This window comes from Hoplias malabaricus, chromosome 16 (genome assembly GCF_029633855.1).
Source record: "Hoplias malabaricus isolate fHopMal1 chromosome 16, fHopMal1.hap1, whole genome shotgun sequence".
NCBI lineage: Eukaryota > Metazoa > Chordata > Actinopteri > Characiformes > Erythrinidae > Hoplias > Hoplias malabaricus.
The window spans coordinates 12,445,186-12,465,347 of NC_089815.1; the positions used below are offsets into that span (position 1 = coordinate 12,445,186).

General features: G+C 36.3%; 3 protein-coding genes across 7 annotated transcripts; 2 read left to right on the plus strand and 1 right to left on the minus strand.

Annotated features, from left to right (window-relative positions):
* The first annotated feature begins 80 nt into the window (after positions 1-80).
* Positions 81-8,466, plus strand: rrp36 (ribosomal RNA processing 36). 4 transcript variants are annotated; one of them, XM_066647481.1, is made up of 9 exons: positions 81-704; positions 3,331-3,559; positions 4,491-4,914; positions 5,873-6,008; positions 6,256-6,322; positions 6,411-6,515; positions 6,595-6,669; positions 6,760-6,877; positions 7,639-8,466. In XM_066647481.1, exons 2-9 carry the CDS (start codon positions 3,425-3,427, stop codon positions 7,779-7,781), a joined length of 1,203 nt encoding a protein of 400 aa, XP_066503578.1. In that variant the 5' UTR covers positions 81-704; positions 3,331-3,424; the 3' UTR covers positions 7,782-8,466. The 4 variants fall into 4 exon arrangements, with proteins under 4 accessions (XP_066503578.1, XP_066503579.1, XP_066503581.1 ...); XM_066647482.1 differs by having other exon boundaries at positions 81-543; XM_066647484.1 differs by lacking the exon at positions 3,331-3,559 and having other exon boundaries at positions 85-543.
* A 287-nt stretch (positions 8,467-8,753) lies between these two features.
* Positions 8,754-14,117, minus strand: pigx (phosphatidylinositol glycan anchor biosynthesis, class X). Of its 2 annotated transcripts, none has more exons than XM_066647488.1 (6): positions 13,597-14,117; positions 13,384-13,465; positions 13,070-13,202; positions 12,536-12,746; positions 10,594-10,694; positions 8,754-9,700 (listed from the first exon to the last, which is right to left on the minus strand). In XM_066647488.1, the coding sequence occupies exons 1-6, from the start codon at positions 13,658-13,660 to the stop codon at positions 9,524-9,526; spliced, it is 768 nt and encodes a 255-aa protein (XP_066503585.1). In that variant the 5' UTR covers positions 13,661-14,117; the 3' UTR covers positions 8,754-9,523. The 2 variants fall into 2 exon arrangements, with proteins under 2 accessions (XP_066503585.1, XP_066503584.1); XM_066647487.1 differs by having other exon boundaries at positions 10,594-10,697.
* A 125-nt stretch (positions 14,118-14,242) lies between these two features.
* cep19 (centrosomal protein 19) lies at positions 14,243-20,040 on the plus strand. Its single transcript, XM_066647490.1, has 3 exons — positions 14,243-14,412; positions 15,006-15,167; positions 17,124-20,040. The coding sequence occupies exons 2-3, from the start codon at positions 15,038-15,040 to the stop codon at positions 17,480-17,482; spliced, it is 489 nt and encodes a 162-aa protein (XP_066503587.1). The 5' UTR covers positions 14,243-14,412; positions 15,006-15,037; the 3' UTR covers positions 17,483-20,040.
* The last annotated feature ends 122 nt before the right edge of the window (positions 20,041-20,162 follow it).

A 20,162-nucleotide genomic window follows, 5' to 3' on the forward strand; every position in this document is an offset into this window, starting at 1 on the left:
TCTTTGACAACACGCAAAGTACTACTACCTGCATTACCGCCACCCAGAGTATTGGAGTATTTCACTGTAGTGAGGAGCGTGCTGCTGACATTAAATACAAAATGGGCAAATGTTTAATTTTAACTGTTTCAACATTTACAAATTTATTGTCGTATTATGTCGCGTTCGTATAATATGTATTTCATTACGGTATACCGATTTGCACATCATTGCATTTTTTTACATTTTGCACCGTATCCAACTTTTTCAGAAATGTATTTTGTAGAAAGCACTTTTTATACAAGAGGTATTTGGCCTCGTTCATATGTAGAAGTTACATCTGTACACATGCCTGTTAAAATGGTGTTCCATATTTATTTATGTGTGTAGTTCTGTAGAGTCAAATACATATTTGAAGAATTTTCTACGCGATCTGGTCTTTTCGGGCTTCCGTATTCTTTGCCGCTGTGGGATACAGTGGTTGCACGTGCACGTTTTAATGAGACGTGTTTACTAGATGTGAATTCATCCAGTCTTGTTCTGTAACCGCTTAATCCAGTTAACGTAAGTACACGTTACTTCCATTGTTTCGACATCTGTGAGAAATTATAGCTATTATTGTTATCCTGTGGACCTGGACGTTTTCGTTGTGCGAACCGTTCAGGCCTCTGCTAAGCACCGGTCTCTGTTTGAGAAGAACCTAAAGAGTGTTGTGCCGACTAAGGGTAAGTTTAAAGTTTCGTAACTGGAAGCAAAGTGAAATTGTCGGTAACTGAAATAATTGTTTTGTAATAAACACTTTGCACATGCATAAATATCTTTCAGTGATCCAATTATGTATTAATGCAAAATGACGTCAATGATTTCAGATATGTGCTAACATAACCAACAACATCAAGTTATGTTTGTTGGTCGGTTTTGTTTTTTGGTTCGAAAATCAAATTTTCGAATTCAGTTCCTCGAATGTCGGTTTTTAAAATAGAAATGGAGCACAATAATAGTATTCTCTAAATTATAAGAACAGCAGTACTTCGCACAGGTATGGAGCTTTGGAAAATAATTGGATCAACCCACTGTTTGATTATAAATTTCTCTCATTTCTTTTTTGTTATTTCAGATTATTGTATTTTTGTTAATTTTATTAATCTATTGTAATAGTGGTGTATGTTTTACTGTGTCATATAAATACGAATAATTGCATCAATTAAAATAAAATTGAAAATGCCTTGTTTGTCTAGACTTTGTGGCTTGGAAATGTTAGAATAACTGGCCAGATTGCTTGTTTTGTTAATTGTCTGTGTGAAAATAAGTACATTGGTACAGCAAACTACAGAAGCCATAAAATGGTTTTGTATAGAGCTGGGCGATATGGCCAAAAATGTTAACACAATAAGTTTTTCTAAATTGATCAATCTCGATCGATATATATATATATATATATATATATATATATATATATATATATATATATATATATATATCTGTGTGTATACATAGTATGCACATTACTCAGATTCACAAGGAAAAAAATAAGTAAAATGATAGATTAAGAAGATAACAAATAAATTAATAAACACTCCCAAGTGCTGAACTGTAAACATATTGCATATAACCAATTAGTAGGTTTAGAACAGTGATTGTAACAGTGGGAAAGCTAGAACGTTTTCAGTTTTGCACTTTCATTCATTCCGTGTAAACGCTTATCTAGTTCAGGGTCGCAGTGGATCCGGAGGCTACCTAAAATCACTGGGTGCAAGATGAGTTGAACAGTTCTGCCCTTGGGAGTGTTTATTTGTTGGCCATGTTTATTTAAGAGAAGCAGCCTGATCTATGGCATTGTATCCAATTCAAAATTTGCGAGCAGAGAAAATAATTTAGTTTGAGGAAAAACCATGTCAGGCAACGAACAGTGCTCTCGTAAATGGGAAAACATTTCCCAGAAGGAAAATACACTTTAAGTGAAGAAAAACCCACCTTTTGCGAGGACAGTTAAAATAGGACATGTGAGAGAAAGTTTCGGTGCTTGTGTTCTGACAGGGTGTCACCATACCTGGCAAAATACACCCAAAAACACAGAGTGAACAGGAGACTATAACATATTTATATATATATATATATATATATGTGTGTGTGTGTGTGTGTACATATATATATATATATAATAATAAAAAATTCTCCTAAATAAACACAAGCACTTGATTTAAACCCTTTATAGTCTTGTTTATTGAGCTCTATTACCCAAAGCTTATCATCGTTATCGAGCAAAAATTAATATAATATTAAGGGAACAAAACATAAAACCCAACAAGCAAGACTATAACAAGATCTATTCATATGAATTTTTCTGACAAATTATGGGAACTTTTTGTTGGTGATTTCTAGCCATCACTTAATATTCCTAATTGCACCCTGTATTGCATACAGAACATGAGAAAAGCTCTGGGACCTGATTCAGTTTCGACATCCATACTAAAACACTGCTGTGATCAACTTGCACCAGTTTTTAACAACATCTTTAACAAATCACTGGAACTCTGCTTGGTTCCCACATACTTTAAAACATCTACCATTATTCCAGTGCCCAAAAATTCCAACATAAATAGATTACATGACTACAGACCAGTAGTCACCTCTGTAGGTCTGTAGAGAGCATTTCACTCTACAGCATCATAACAGTCCTTATATGCATGCTAGAATTCTGTTTGTGGAGTTCAGCTTGGCTTTTAACACCATACAGCCAGAACTAATGCAGATTGAACTGTCTCCAGCTGTATGTGCCTGATCCCATGTGCCAATGGATCATAGACTTCCTGACAAACAGGAGACAGCAGGTGTGGCTAGGAAAAAAAACATGTCATCCCTGGACCCTCAGTACTGGTGGACCTATGGTTGTGTCCTCTCTTCAGTCTCTAAACAAATGACTGTGTTTCAAAGAGGATCCTGAAGATTGCTGATGACACCACTATAGTGGGTCTCATAAACAACAGTGACAAGTCGGCCTACGTGAAGGAATTTGAGCAGCTGGTCACCAGTCACCTGCTGCTAAATGCCCAGAAAACTGTGGAGATGGTAGTGGACTTCTGACACAACCCCCCACACACCCACTTCAACATCAACGGATTTGTGGTTTCCACTGTGGAGTCACTCAATTCCCAGGCACAACCATATCCAGGGACCTGAAGTGGGAGAAGAACATCATCTCCATAGCCAGGAAAGCACACCAAAGAATGTTCTTCCTCAGACATCTGAAATTCAATCTGTCACAGACTCAGATGAAAGTTTTACTCCGTAATAATCTAGTCCATCCTCACATCATACATTACCATCTTGTTTGGTTCCTTCACCTCACAGGAACGAGCCAAACTCCAGTGAATAAATCAGGACAGCAGAGAGGATCATTGGTTGTAATCTGCCAACCCTTCAGGACATCTACGAAGTCAGAGGGATGAAGTGCAGTGGCAAATTACAGCTAACCCCTTTAATCCTGGCCATCACCTCTGCCAGTCATTTCCCTCAGGCAGAAGACTTGGGGCCATCAAAACCAGGACAACCAGACACACCAACCGTTTCTTCCCCAGAGGTGTAGTACTCAGCAGTGGACAGCTCACATTTTAAACTTGAACCTGCATCTGAGAACCTACACCTTACTTGTTATATCTGCTCTGTATAATATTCCTATTACATAACTATAAAGTATTTAAAAACTTTATTGCTGTTTTATAATCCTGTGATATCCTGTGCATAATAGTTTTTATAGCACATTTATAGTATGTGTGCAGAGACTGGCTTATATACAATATATTGTAATCTGCATATACATTAATATCATTCATCCACTTTAGCCCCTTGCACATGACACTTTTTGTCCACTTTATACTATATTCTGGACTCACTTAGTTTATTTTTTAGTAGTCTCTGTCTGTCTGGCTTGTTTGTATGTTACATGTTATACATGTGCACTCACCAAGACAAATTCCTTGTATGTGCTACATGGTGAAATAAAATAATGATTCTGATTTGTGGCAGTAACGTTAAAAAAATGGGACCCTGCAGTATCATGTCATGTCACATGACATTGCAGCTTATCCAAAGAGGGTGAATTTGCTATCTGTAGTTCCCTAATCTCAATAGATATTGCAATTTGCACAGATGTGCAGCAGTTAATGCAAAATTATTATTAATAATTCATAATGATAACGAAAGAATCAATCCATTAGCTTCATTTAAAAAACACATTGTATCAATTGAATGATTTAATTTGTTATCAAAATAAATCGCTGTGAAGTAATATGCAAACCCATGGCCTTTTAGAGCTTAGGGTACAAAGTTTAATATCACATTGTATAATCATGCATTTATGTTCTTCGTAGAGGATGTTTTGTGAACATAACTTGTAATCTGAACGTGCCATTTGGCATGATGCATCCAAGCAATGGTTCATGGATATGTTGTAGTCTGAATTGCATTGAGTTATGTCTTGCTAAAACAAACAATATTTGTATCTTTTTCAGCTCCCATGCATGATGGCTTCCAAGAAAAAACAAAAAATGCTTTGTGATGATGCAGTGCAAAACCAAACAAATAAGAAGTCAAAAAAATCACATGCATTAACAAAAAGACTATCCAAAGTGGATGATAACAGTATCAATGGTGAAGAAGATGCATTGGAGATGGAGAGAAACTTTGTGTTGTTCAGTAAAAAGAACTCTGTGCAAGCACCAAAAAAACACAAACGTGAATTGGGATGTGAAAATGTTGAGGAAGATGAGAAAACTGAGGAGGAAGATAATGTAAATGCTGAACTGTACCCAGAGAGCAGTAGTGATGTGTCTGGGTCTGATGGTGATGATGCCTGTGATAATGACAGTGATTCAAAACCACAAGAGGAAAACAGCATATGTGCAAAGTTTGACACAAGCAGTGACCTACAAAAAGGTAATGTAGATATTTTGTCAAAACCTTAAAGATGTAGAATATTTGCTGTAAAATATTAGTAATAAACATATTTTACAGTGTTTCTAGTATTGTTCATGTAGACAAATGCACAAAATATATATTTAAACAATAACGTGAGAAGGAGTTCTATAACATTTAATTAATTAAACAATTAATTTTAAGATAAATTGGACAGAACGTTATTTAACAACATTCCACAACATAAAATAGTTTCATTGTATCATAGCTCTTCTCGACCAGGTGAACTCTGGTTCTTGAACTGGTTCTGTTAAGGATTTGTGATGCTGTCGAGTGAAGCACCCTAAGAACTTTTGATGGGAACTAAGGCACTTCTAAGATGGCACCAGAGCCATAGATGAACAAATAACATTATTAGGAGAGTGACGTGGTTTATCCAGTGTTTACAGTGGGTTCAGATCATAGTGAACTTGCCACAAGTCGCGCTGACAGACAGCTTCAGAAAACAGCTTCAGAGCATTTTCCTGTTTTTATTTTCTTGCAAAATTCCTTTTCTGTTTTCAGATAAGAAAGTTGATAGCGGGTCAGCAGTGCAGTAACTGTTTAGTCTTGGGGCTCATTCTTGAGCTTGAGTTCAACACGTCCAAAGATGTTGTCATGGTTTATGCTTTAGAAATTCAAGAACCCCCTGCTGTCCTATAAGTGATGGCGTTGTTGTCAGGTTATGTATGTGGCAGAGTAATACTTGAACAGAATCTGACAGTATGCCAGTCATGATGCAGAGTCTGAACTAACTGTGGTATAATTATTAGTTTCCCTCTGGGACACTTTCCCTTCAATTTGGGAAAATTATAGGTTGCTCTTCCACCTATATTTCCATCTTCAAAGCACAGCTAAAATCCTTTTTAAATTTTTTTTTTAATCTTCACTATGAAATGGACTGTAAAGATGATGATTATTATTATTATTATTATTATAGGACTATCATCAATGTCTTTCGAAGAGATTATGAGTCTACAAAACAACGTGGGCACCAAAGCATTTAATAAGATTGTGCATGGGACATCGAAGCGCAAGCAGACTACAGGAACTGTGAAACGAGTGAATAAGCACAGGTAAAAGCTTTTCACTAAACCACACAATGTTGTTAAAAAACAACACTCTCTTTTATATATATATATATATATATATATATATATATATATATATATATATATATATATATATAAAGAGAGAAACTAAAGTTTCTCTGAAACTAAAGTAAGATATGGAAAACACCTTGTTGGTTCTTATTGGCACATAGCAATGTCACCCAACCACAATCCAAAAGACATTGTAAAAAAATGTTTTATGTTTTCACAGACCTGAAGAGATTTCTGCTAAAAAGCATGTTCCTTTTCTCAGAAAAGTAGTATCTGTGAAGAAAACTGTAAGTCTTTAAATGTGTTTGCAGTAATGAGTATGATTGTTAATTATGTGAGATTATTTTAAGATGCTTTGACGTGTGTGTTTTTCAGACTTTTAGGGATCCTCGTTTTGATGACTTATCTGGTGAATTCAGGCCAGAAACATTTAAGCAGACTTACAAATTCATTGATGATATCAGGAAACAAGAAGCATGGGTATACTTAAAATCTTCACTGTTTATTTGTCTTGCTTCCATGTTGCACAAGTTCTTTAATACCTATTAATCTATTTCAGATAGTGAAGAAAAAGTTGAAGAATGTAAAATCAGAAGGCAAAAAAGAACAATTAAAGTTTTTGCTTAAGAGAATGGTAAGTATGTGTGACGTGTTAAAATGTCTTTTTGCAGCTAATTGCATGTTACTGAAAGTGTTTTGTTAAATCGATGTGTGTCTTTTACAGGAGAACCAAGAACGTGCCCGGCGAAGACTAGAACAACAGAGGGAGAAAGAACTTGAGTTTAAGAAGAAACAGAAAGAGCTTGTAGGCCAGGGACACAGACCTTTCTACCTGAAGAAGTGTAAGTCTCTCTTTATTTTGACAACCAACTTTTTTGTTTAAGTACAGTGCTCTGAAAAGCTATTTGCACCCCAGCCAGTTCTTTTCCATTTTTGCATATATGTCACACTTTTTAATGTTTCAGATCATCAAATTAATTGTAATATTATACCAACATAAGTAAATACAAAATGCTGTTAAATGTTTGAATGATTATTTAATTTATTTAATGAAAATCTGTCCACAACTCCCACTGCAAAAGCTTAATTTTTATTTCTTTTAATCCATTCAGAATCCTGATTAAATCTCATTGATATGCTGTGGCAAGAGGTTAAATTGCCAGTTCATGCTTAAAATCCTGAAGTGTATCCAGATTAAAACAAATCATCTAACAGTGGGCTAAAACTTCCTCCAAAGTAGTGTAAAATTATTTGCAGAAGCGTTTGATTTACACAACAGTACAGTTATTAGGATTATGGTGCTACTTTCTCATTTGCAACTATAGGTTTTAAATAAATATTTATTTTCTATAAATGCAATGATAATTTCAAAGCTGCTTTTAGTGTTTACTTGTGGAGATTTTATATATATATATATATATATATATATATATATATATATCCATTTTTTTAAGATTAGTTTCTTGTTCCAGTGTGGCACAACAATTTTGAAAAACATAATTCAGAAAGGACTAATTGTATATACATACGCACCCACCTTTTATTTATTTTAAATTCTATTACTGAGCTTGAGTTATAATATTACTATATTTGTTTTTTCTAGCGGATAAGAAGAAACTAGAATTGGCAGAGAAGTACAACGCACTGAAAAAGAGTGGGACTCTCGAGAACTTCTTGAGCAAGAAACGGAAGCGCAATGCCATTAAAGATCGCAGGAAAATGCCCTATCATCACAAGAAAAACTGAGACTTAGTTAACTTAGAAAAGCTGAGACTAAACAGAACATTTTCACCTTTTTGAGTGTGAAAGTTGGACTTCATTTTGAGAACGGATTGAGTACAGGTGTTTCCAACACTTTATTTTTATGTGCCAAGGACATCTCATAATTGTTAACAGTAAGTATTTGTAAATCATTTTTGACTGTTTAAAATGGTGACATCGAACAGAAATATTTGGAGTCATTTGATTTAATACACCACAATGTTTTTCTCCCAAATACTACACACTAGCCCAATTGTTTCACTCCTAAGCATTCCTAACAACCCAGAGATGTCTTAACTGTACCATGTTAATTGCTGACTTGCTTGTCAAAGCAATGAGAGGTACATGATCTAGAGAGACAGATCAACCATAACACTGTACATTCTATCAACTCTTTTGACCCTACTTAAATTACAAACTGAAATCCACCTGTTGTTCTGCATACTTTGTCCCCTTTCACCCTGTTCTTCCATGGTCTGGAATCCCACAAGGCCACCACAGAGTAGCTATGATTTGGGTTGTCAGTCATTCCCAGCGCTGCAGTGACTGCACAGTATCTCAATGTATTTGAAAAGTTCAGAGCTACTGATAAGGGTTTCATTTGTACTCTTTTAGTGGTTACTTTAAAGAAGTTTACAATCTATACGTTTCCTTACAACTATATACACTGCTCAAAAATAAATAAATAAAGGGAACTCTAAAATAACATCCTAGATCTCAATGAATGAAATATTCCATTTGACAATCTTTATTAATTACATAGCATAAAAAGGATCAATGTAAATCAAAATCATTATCCCACGGATATCTGGATTTGGAATCAAACTCAAAATAAAAGTAGAAAATCAAATTACAGTCTGATCCAACTTCAGTGGAAATTCCTCAAGACAAGTTAAAATGAGGCTCAGTAGTGTGTGTGGCCTACGCGTGTCTATGACCTCCCTAGAACACATGGGCATGCTCCTGATGAGGTGGCAGATGTTCTCCTGAGGGATCTCCTTCCAGACCTGGATTAAAGCATCAGTCAAGTCCTGGACAATCTGTGGTGCAACGTGGTGTTGGGGGATGGAACGAGACATTATGTCCCAGATGTGCTCGATTTGATTCAGGTCTGGGGAACAGACAGGCCAGTCCATAGCATCAATGCCTTCATCGTGCAGGAACTGCTGACAAGCTTCAGCCACATGAGGCCTCACAATGGGTCTGAGGATCTCATCCCAGTACCTAATGGCAGTCAGGGTACCTCTGGCTAGCACATGGAGGGCTGTGTGGCTCTCCAAAGAAATGCCTCCCCACACCAATACTGACCCACTGCCAAACCAGTCATGCTGGATGTTTCAGGCAGCAGAACGTTCTCTACAGTGTCCCCAGACTCTGTTACATGTGCTCAGTGTGACTCATCCGTGAAGAAAACAAAAAGAAGGGTGACAGTGGCGAATCTGCCAGTCTGTGTTCTCTGGCAAATGCCAGTCACCCTGCATGATGTTGGGCTGTAAGCACATGCCCTCATACCACCCTCAGTTGTTTAGCATGGGATATTTTGAGAAACAAACTTTTATTGCTTGTTGGCTACATTTGATTTTTAAAGCTAAAGGAACAAATTTCAGACACAAAATATGTCTTGGCTGATTAAATTTAGAGTAAGATGGGCAAATTTTCAGTGAAATATGAAGAACCCTGTAAACCTCAGTTCTCCCTAAATACTCAGTTGCTCTCTGGAAATCAAGCTATGAGAATCTCACATTTTTTGGTTGCCTGCCAGAATTTCTGGTGATTCCATGAGTCCATATAATTCTAAAGAGAAGAGCACAACAAAGCAGGGATGTCAGCATCGTTCCTGCACAAACCAGGAGAGTAAGAGAGAAATTGCCCACTGGAATCTGTAGAGTTACCAAGTATGGATCCTAAAAAATAAAACAGCATTTAATTCTAATGGGAAATTTAAAAAAACATGTTAGGAAGTTACACAACTTAAAAAAAAAAAATACATTCTGTATTACCTGAAAACAGACAATCTATAAACTGGCATTTCAATCATGTTTGAATATTTAAAAATCACCACACACAAAAATGCTAAGTTATTGATTTGGTGTACATTATTTTAATTAAAAATTCAAACAGTTCCAATCTTTTGTCCTTTTCTGGTAACTTCGGTAGTATTAAAAGTGACAATTGTCAATTTATTTATTAAAATACCTAAGTATTAAGTAGTTTTAAAATGGCAAGAGGAATTTATTCATCACTGCATTCATTATGAGTTCCATTAAGGAAAATGCACTACAAAAGCATGTGTATGGATTTGTTCTATTCTTGGGATAATACTATATCCAAAAATATGTTTGAGTTTTGGTTTAGATGATTTAAGGATGGTGATTTTGATGTTAGTGATTGTGCACTTAGTGTATTAATACTTAATTTTTAGGGTTTTTTTAATAATAAACCATAAAATAACAAAACAGCTGGAGAATGTTTACATATTTAACTACAATTATATTACACACAAAAGCTTTAATACTTTAGTACATCTTATATATAATCCCAGCGCTATGTGAAAGGAAACTTTTTATTCGTTTCTTATCATGAGGTGCTAGCTTTGGGGAGGTACTTACATTGACTAGAGAGAGCAGCAAAATAGTGTGCAGAGCTTTTCAGCATGCCAATTCAGGCCACATTCTCAAAAACTGCCAACAGGGACTTCCATAACTAAAAGTTTGAAATACCCCTGCCTTATACTGATCTGAAATGTTATTTAGAATTATACTAGTTTCCTATTAAATATAAATTAGTTTTCACTTACCTGCAACCCTTTGATCTCCAGCCAAGAACACAAACTCTGGTTATGTACTGTGCATGGGGCCTTGACAATATGGTGAGGTTCACTTGGGGTTAATTTTTCACCTGCTTCAAGAAAGACATATTTCAATGAGTGCACATGCAGAGATTTTTATTGAACAGCAGATGTGGCGCATTAATATATGGGAGGGGAGAAACTTTTCAAGCTGGGTGGTGACGATGGTGGCCATTTTGGATCTAAATGTTTTTTCCAATGGGAAGAGGGTCATGTGACACATCAAACTCATTGGGAATTTCACAAGAAAAACAACCGTGTGCTTGATTTTAATGTAACTTTATTCTTTCATCAGTTATTTACAAGTTTCTGACCACTTGTAAAATGTGTTAAGTGCTGCCTATTGTGTTAGATTGTCAACACAATGGGCTTCTCCCACTCTTCACACACTGGAGGACAACACCTAGATGGAACAGTTTCCTGGAAAGTGGATTGGTCGTCGTGGGTCATCTGAAGGCAACTGTCTATGCTGTGAAGATACGAGATGTGCAGCACCTGAAACTACAGATACTGGAAGCCTGTGCTAGCATTTCTCCTGCGGTGTTGTTATCAGTGTGTGAAGAGTGGGAGAAGAGGGTTGCATTGACAAGCCAACACAATGGGCAGTACTTTTAACTTGTAAATACAAAACTTTTAAATAACTCATGAAAGAATAAAGTTACGTTAAAACCAAAGTACACCATTGTTTTCTTGTGAAATTCCCAACAAGTTTGATGTCACATGTCCCTCTTCCCATTGAAAAAACAAAAGTTGGATCCAAAATGGCTGAATTCAAAATGGCCACCATGGTCACCACCCATCTTGAAAAGTTTCCCCCCTCCCATATACTAATGTGCCACAAACAGGAAGTTAATATCACCAACCATTCCCATTTTATTAAGATGTATCCATATAAATGGCCCACACTGTATATTCATTCATTGTCAGTAATGTGTACGTCTGTCACCCTTTGAAGGACTGACACCCCCTCCACAGTGTGTTCCTGCCTTCCTGGTAGGCTCCGGACCCTGAACTGGACAAGCTGTTACAGACAGTGAATGAATGAATAAAAAAACGTTTTCTGCAGTAAAATTTATAATTTTCCTTTGTTATTTTGATCATATTTTGACCACTTAAGATTCATTTCAATATCTTTAAAAGTTCTGAACGTTTTTCAGTAATATTACTTCATAAATTGCCTCTAGTTTATTCACTGCCTCAAGAGTTGGGTATGTAATTTCAGGCAGAAAATGGAAAAAAAAAATACCTTCAGTTTTAACAGCGTAAAAACCAGCATGAAAAAGAGATAAAATCAAGATTGTGATCCTTAAAATAATAATAATAATAATAATTCTTTTTTCCTATATCGCCCACCCCTACCCTGGAGGGGTGCCAGTCCTTCACAGGCCGACACACTCACACATGCCCTCACACCTAGGGACACGAGTCACAAATCCACATACCAACGTATGTTTTTGGACCGTTGGAGGAAACCCACATGGACATGAGAACACCTTAAATGTAAAGTTATTCATTCATTCATTCATTAACTATAACCGCTTATTCAGTTCAGGGTCGCGGTGGGTCCAGAGCCTACCTGGAATCATTGGGCACAAGGCAGGAATACACACTGTAGGGGGCGCTAGTCCTTCACAGGGCAACACACACACCTACGGACACTTTCGAATCACCAATCCACCTACCAACGTGTGTGTGGGAGAAAACCCACGCAGACAGAGGGGGAATACACCACACTCCTCACAGACAGTCACCCGGAGCGGGACTCTAACACACAACCTCCAGGTCCCTGGAGCTGTGCGACTGCAAAACTATCTGCTGCACCATCGTGCTGCCCTATTCAGAAATGTAGAAAAAAAAACAAGAATCTCACATTCTTGTCTTAAAAACTCACAGCTTTCTGGAAAAAGCAGCAGCTTAGGTTGCTTGATGGTCACAATTTCCCATCCACCTGAATCTGATGGCCTGTGATAACGGCCATGGAAAGGAACAACTGCTTCTAGAAGACCTGGATGCCCATTTGCCGGGCTGAGGTAGATCAAGGCAGTAAAACAAGTGGACATATAGGATGGGTCTTCAAGATGAACAGATGAATCCAGAAATACCTGTCACATACATATATTGTCATTATGTATGCTGGTTTACTTTTAATGAACAATTTTCATCATTTCAGGTTTTGAGACATTTACTGCATTTTAATATTTGCAATTCTGTATATGGATACAATTATTATATTAACAGAATCACACATACGTTTGATTATTTCAAAATACAATTCTAAATGTAATTTAATAAATAAACTGTTAACCAAAAATTCCCATTACCCCAAACCTGGCTGATCTGCGAAAAAACTTCAGACATTTCCTATATGTCTATGAAAGACATATAATTAGAGACACCTGTGTGAAAAATTATGCTATTAATTCACCTGTAATCCTGTATCTTCTCTCATAGATGCAAGCTCATATTGGTCCATGTAAACTCCCTTGGGCATTCGCTGAATGAGCAGTGCTTTTAGAAAATGAGGTGTGGGAACATGCCGAACTTTATACAAAAGTTCTCTAAAAGACATATAAAAGGGTAACCTTATATACTTTATACTGAATATATATATATATACATATATACATTATTTGTTTTGTCTGCCTAAAGTTTTGTAGGTAATTTCTTATATAAATATATTTCAATATTTGAGTTTGGAAACTTGACTTCTCTAAAAGCACTCTTCGTCATGACACTTACCTGTGAAATCCCTTTTTGCTAACCGTCGCTGATATGTCTACTGAGTTAAACCAGGTATATGAAAGCCCACAAATGTCCACAGCTAAAATAAACAGAAAACAGTGAAATCATATAGTAGCTAACAAGCAATTAGCAACACTGACTCAGTCACCGCAAGATATTTCAGGTTATATACTTTCTTTTTCCTGCTTAGAAGTTACAGACTGTCGTTACCTTCCTGTGAAGCATCACAAGGGCATAAGCTGAACAAAACGAGTGCAAAATATAAAACTAGCATGCTAAACACATGATAGTGTTTAAGTATGTAAGTATGTGCGCAAGATTCCGCAGCGAAACGCTAGGGGGCGATAATGTCATGTGGTGCCTAACATCACAACTCGCGTCATGAGTTGTGTTCGAAATGGTTCCCTATTCCCTACATTGCTCATTATATAATGCGCTATTATTAGGGAACTGAATTCAGGAGAGTAATAAACGAGTTCGGACACGGGCTGTGACTGCAACAGAAAGCAGCAGTCTCAGTGCCTTGCTCTCTCACGAATTTGTGTTTATAACGCAATGTTTCGAAATAAAGACACATTTGTATTCGAGTCATATACAGAATTTAAAGGCAGCAATATGTCAAAACGTTGCCAGGATACAGATACGCTAACGCTCTCTCGCCGGAATATTTGACGATATCGGAGAAAAAAAAAAGATTTATATAAAAGCTTTCAAAACATCAGACACGACTCGGCGCCTTCCTCCCTCAGAGTACTGCCTTAGTAGACAGCACTTAGGTCGTTTCTTACACAGCCAATATCACTTTTTTTAAAGTGTTTTAACCAAACAACGCAGTGTATTATGGGTATTCGCAAGGGTACATCTGTTGCACACGGCTTGTTTGAGTAAACTGAAAGCTGTGCACTTTTATCAAACACCACAGCAAAAATGATAGTGAATATGGCTCACGTCAATTCGTCTCTCTGAAACGGATCAATTTTGAGAACTCGCAAAGAAAAACCTATTTGTAAATCAAACCAAATTCAGGTACGTAAATAAACAGAATGTACAGCTTTGTGTGTCAGAAAGAATTGAATGTTATTTAATGTTAACGATAAACACTGACGTTCCAAAGTATGCTTGTCTTTCGTCAGATAAATATTTTGATGTCATATTCTTAGTGGTTTCATGTGAAATGTTTAAAACACAGTGTGTCATTTCAGCTGTTGTCATAGGAAACTGTAAATTGTCATTGGGGACGTTTTTGTCTTCCCATCTGACTTTTAAAATGGTCTTTGGTTCAAAACTCAAATCGCATTATTGTCATAAAACAACATATTCTCAGGCGTGTCAATTTCATGTTATATATTTATGCAAGCTTGTAGATGCATTAAACATTTTTTAAATCTAGTTTTAGTTCATTTTACCACCATTTGAAACAACATGTCTTGGTTTCTATAAAATTATGTATTTAACATCAATATCTAAACATCATTCACTGCTCTGAATGACACAATCTTGCTGAAATTATACAGAAATGGAAAAAAGAAACAGCCAGAAATCTCTGTCATGCTTTGTGTATTAAAATAAATTTTATTAACTGTGAAATAATTCTGGAACAGTAATATCTTTCTTCACAGGTATCTTAACAGAAAATGAAAAAATATTCAGGATGTCTGTAAAGGCAGTGCAGTGTGGGATTAAGTTTGATCCACCTTCCATTATCCTCATATACAAAACTGAAGACAGAGGAAAGGCCAGAAAAAGAGTTATCCCAGTGAGGAACTTCTCTCAGTACTCAGGTTTGATATTTTCCTTATACTGAAAACACTGAACCATTATACTTGCCATAACCTGAGGATTAGGCCAGCAAACTACTAGATCGTAATTTAATTGCCACAGCTATGCAAATCATCCTCAGCATTTACCTTATAAAGGTGTTGTAGCACCAAGCCAATTAGAAATTTTGTCTTTCTAAGACCAGTTGAATACTTGTCGATTCATGCAGGAAAGATGCAAATAAAACCTATTCAGATTTAACATTATACCATAATCAGTATTATCTATAAAAGCGCAGCAGACACTTGCAGATTCAAATTCAAGAAGAATTATTGTTATTTCAGCTATTTTGAAACAAAATAATATTCCTGCAGGACCATAGTGCAACACAACACATTTGCAGACAAAAACTGTGCAATTAATACAAAATACTAAAAGTACTTATAACCATACACAAGATAAGATGTCACATATCCTATGCCAATCCATTAGCGCTTCACATAGGACCCACCCCACACTCTTACTAATGGCAGCCATGCAATTTCAATTGTTCCAATCCGTTTATGATCCGATCAGCAACCAGCTAGCCTTAGCATCTACGGTTACTCACTGAGCACATCACAAGTACCCAAACCACCCACTGCATCACTAGCTCTTCACAGGCATCATCAGGTAGGCACCTCCTCTTGTCAGTGTTCCGAATGCTTCGTACCCCATCTACCAATATTTATGGCCTGTGCACACTCTCGAATATGTTCATGCTCACGATATGTTTACCTCTAAGCGTTTGCTGTCCAACAGATATGTTAAAACTCTTAGCACCTGGTTATGTCTCTAGGTATACCTCCGCTAACCTTACAAGCTGATTGAATATGCTTCAGCGGGCCAAACCCTGTACATAATCTACAACTAGTGTTTTCACCTACCCACTGTCCAAGAATTTGTGGAGCTGAAAGGACATCATAAGTTGCTCCAAGCAAAAACTTGCACTGCCACTCGTGGGTTCCACTTCCTTCCTTGCTTTTGTGACTGGTGCTGCTGCTTTAACCACTGCATCCTATGATCCTGACAAAACCATCTTGCAACTCACCTTTTTGTTTCTTTGTAAATACATAGAACTATTTATAGCTCAAAAATGATAATAAATAAAGGAACCAAAGAACACAAAATTTAAAACAAAGGGACTTAAAGCAGCGGTTTTCAATCCTGGTCTTGTTGGGCCACTGCCCATAGAGATTCACAGGAAACTACTTGGGTGATTAGAATGCACCTTTGGAGTTGAGGTGTTTGATATCTTCTGGAAAGATTCACATGTCATATTGGTAGTAAATAAAGTAGAAAGTTGTCATCAGAGCACTCAGAATAATGTTTGGAATTGTGTAAAAGATTCTGTAATTCTCTAACTTATGTTTGTGAAAGATGGCAGCTGTGAAATCCATCTTAAATTAAATAGCCATTGTATGCAAATGTTTGGATTCTGGAGTCAGTTGACTTTTTTGACTGTCACTAAATGTCCACCTACAGAGAACACTTATGCCTATTTTAATGCACAGTTGCCGTTTGTTTGCTTAATTTAGCATATGTAAAAATGTTATGCAAATAGAAATTGTGCACTATACAAAATGTCATATTAAAATGTATTAGCTGTACAAGAAATTTCATAAAATAATCTTTCCTGAGGGACCACAGTGGTACAACAGATAGTGTCAGTATCACACAGCTCCAGGGTACTGGGGTTGCAGTTTCAAACCTGTCTTGGGTCAAGTGCTCCTGTTTCCTTCCACAGTCCAAAACCACATGCTAGGTGTATTGGCTGTTAAGACGTGTCAGTTGGTGTGGGGGTGTGTGTGATGCCCTGTGATGAAATGCCTTGTTCCCAGTGATTCTGAGCCAACTCTGAACAGGATAAAGGAAAATGAACAAACAAACAAATGAATCTTTCCTGACTATTGTCTGAAATTTATTCAACTCTTTCCCAGACTGCAACAGGTCTGCAGAACGACTGAAGCACAATTTCCGCCATGCTCAGTACCTAGAATCTGTGCCTTTGGCTCAGCTGGAAAGACTTCACATAGTACTCCGAGATCATTTGCGGGGGCTAAGCATAGAAGAGAGTCTCGCTATACAAAGGAGTAGCGACCCGCATAAAGAAGATTTGAACAAGCTCAGCGATGAAGAACTGAGCCGCAGGAAGGCCCAGATGGATGTGCTGTTTGAGTGTAACCGCCGTCACAAGGATGATCCAGATTTTGTATATGACCTTGAGGTGAAATTTCCTGAAAAAAGTGTACAAGAACCTTGTAGCTGGGATGAAGACCAGTCAGATGATGGGTTTTAGCAGGCCCTTCGGTTTCCAAATAATGGCCAATCATGCCATTATATACACAGATTAGCCATAACATTAAAAATACTATGTTTCTACAATCATTCTCCAATTTTTAAAGTTCCACTTACCATATATGTGCACTTTGTATTTAGACAAAGACTGTATTATTCCCTCTGTTGCTATGCATGCTGTAGCAGCCCCATTCGTGCTGTTTTTCAATGGTCAGGACTAATACGGGTCAGGAACTATTAGGGTGAAAATGTTTTCATTACACAGTTGTGTGTTGCATAGGTACAAGTTTATTAGACACAGCAGTGCTGCTGGAGTTTTACCCACCTCAGTGTCACTGTTACTGGTCTATAAATGTCTTCATAGTGTAGGAGCAGCATGTTTATACACTACAGACAAATGAGCCAAGCAGAAATCTCAACTCAATTTAAATGAGTCAGTTATGGGAAGCTTCACACACTAAAGAGTTGTCCTCCCTCCCCACTTTGCTCCTTTTGTGTGTTTTGGGGGTATGGTGTTTTTCTACTCTATGGCACCTACCTACATTACTCTGGTATGTTGCTTTCATTCTGCAAATTTGATACCAGGTACTTGGAACTGGGTACCTTTTTTAGTAACTGCTTGCTCATGGTTTCAAACAAGCAGAATGGGGACGAAACAAAATGTCACATGTAAACTTTGTAAAGCCATTTGTAAAATCTCCAAGCTTCAGTAGCTATGTTTGCTTGTAGCCAACTCACAATAGTAACATGTAAAAGGTAGCTGTGGGTTTTTGAAGTTCTACAAATGTTCCTTGAAGTTGTGGCCAACTTAAACTGGTAAAAAAAAAGGAATGAAAAATCTATACTGATCTGTCTGAAATGACATGCAGAGCTGTGTTTCCCCCCTCGACAAAAAAAACAAAAAACAAAAAAAACATGCATAAGTACATGATGCATAGACAACACTAACATGTTACCCATGTTGTTGATGTGGTTTCCAATTCCTGCTGTTTCTTTTAGTGATGGTGTTTTGCAATGTCACCAGCTACATTTCAGGGGGAGCTATGGTAGTGGAAAATGAACCATGCACCAGCACCTGGTGTATTTGGCAGTGAGTCATTTGGGGCGAATTTTGCGAGAAGCTCATAATAATAAACACAGTGTATTTTTTGGTTGTTTTGTTTGTATTTTTTGTGCCACTCATGCCAGATTTATTCCAAATATCTTTGCAAGCAATTTGGTTTTTACACAACAATCCTGACTGGCAAATAAAATCCAGAGATTTGTGAAGCGCTCAAGTCATTTGGTGTAATGTAGTTAAAATAACTGTCTTACATAATTTTCTCGTTTTGATGTTTCAATAATATCTACAGTGTTTTAAAATATACGTTTTTAGTCTGGGGTCATGCAAAGTGACATTGCAAGATCTCCAATCTTTGCAAAATCTGTGAAAAAAATAATAAATTTTAATAAAATAATTTTAAAATTAAATAATTTTAATGTTGGATGGAGTGCCCTCTCAAGTCAGGAGAATACTCAAAAGATGTTAGTCCAATGTAACACTCCAAATTCAGCCTGCTAATTGCAGAATATTAATATATGTAGTTCTGTGTCTTGCCAGAACTGTCTGACACGTCTGGCTAAAGCTATTTTGACTAATTCAGAAATCTCTCAATCAATGGAGGTCATTGCAAATCTTGTAGAAATATTGCTACATATTCATTTTATTTATTGCCTCTTATGGTAACCTCTAATGAAAAACTAGCCTACAAGAAAATTAATTCAATTTATTAATTTCACAGCATGTGTTTGTTTTTTCATACAGAGCTTCAATATATGTAGTAAGTCAAAAGAAACAATTATTTTTGATTGTCATACTTGCAATGTTACTGAAAATTTTATTTTTAATGGTAACTTCTCACTGTCAGTAATATTTTTGGTTTGATATAAATAGGGGCCATGCAAGATAAAAAGTAATGGAGTTGTATTACAGCAAATTCAATTCCCTGTTCATCACAATAAAATCAGCAAGTATGAGGTAATAATAAAAAAAAATCAGGTAAAATATTAACTAATCTCACTATGATAGATAACACTGGTATGTTTTCTACTACAACTTAATCATTTATTTATTGTTTTCTTTTTAGCAACTGGTCAAAAATGGCATAAGTTTCCAGGGCCTCATTTATAAAACATTATTGTGTGCAATCTCAAAATGATCATATCTTAAAACTTATGTTTAGGCAATGATTTATTTAAAAGAAAAAAAAAATATTACTTGTAAAAATATATTGGGACATAAGTTCATAAACTAGGAATGAATTATTTATAGTAAAGTACAGAAATGCAAATGTTGAGAATTTACTTTAGTTAATATAAATACATTTTGACTTTAAATATATTTACAACTCAAATTCATGAATAGGTAATGGGATACTGTACAAAATGTAAATATAAACAGAATGCAATGATGTGCAAATTAAACTCTGTGACTAAAATAGTATGAAGACAACATTCCAAATATTGAAAATGAGCAGGAATTTTATGTGTCTGAAAAAAATATTTTTTTGAATTTGATGCCTGCAACACATTCCAAATAATTCATGTGACACCTGAGGGCCTGAAGATAACAGCTCACCAATGTTGGTTTTGGGCCTTGTCCTGTGCATATAAAGATTTCTCCAGATTCTCTGTATTATTTG

Bases quoted from the DNA above. Each gene is read 5' to 3' on its own strand.
- rrp36 (XM_066647481.1), top strand. From the start codon at position 3,425: ATGAAGTGCAGTGGCAAATTACAGCTAACCCCTTTAATCCTGGCCATC. The intron at 6,516-6,594 runs GTATACTTAAAA...AATCTATTTCAG, and splicing joins TCAGGAAACAAGAAGCATGG to ATAGTGAAGAAAAAGTTGAA. The intron at 6,878-7,638 runs GTAAGTCTCTCT...TGTTTTTTCTAG, and splicing joins ACCTTTCTACCTGAAGAAGT to CGGATAAGAAGAAACTAGAA.
- pigx (XM_066647487.1), bottom strand. From the start codon at position 13,660: ATGCTAGTTTTATATTTTGCACTCGTTTTGTTCAGCTTATGCCCTTGT. The intron at 13,203-13,383 runs GTAAGTGTCATG...TATGTCTTTTAG, and splicing joins AGCAAAAAGGGATTTCACAG to AGAACTTTTGTATAAAGTTC. The intron at 12,747-13,069 runs GTGAATTAATAG...TGTATGTGACAG, and splicing joins GAGAAGATACAGGATTACAG to GTATTTCTGGATTCATCTGT.
- cep19 (XM_066647490.1), top strand. From the start codon at position 15,038: ATGTCTGTAAAGGCAGTGCAGTGTGGGATTAAGTTTGATCCACCTTCC. The intron at 15,168-17,123 runs GTTTGATATTTT...ACTCTTTCCCAG, and splicing joins GAACTTCTCTCAGTACTCAG to ACTGCAACAGGTCTGCAGAA.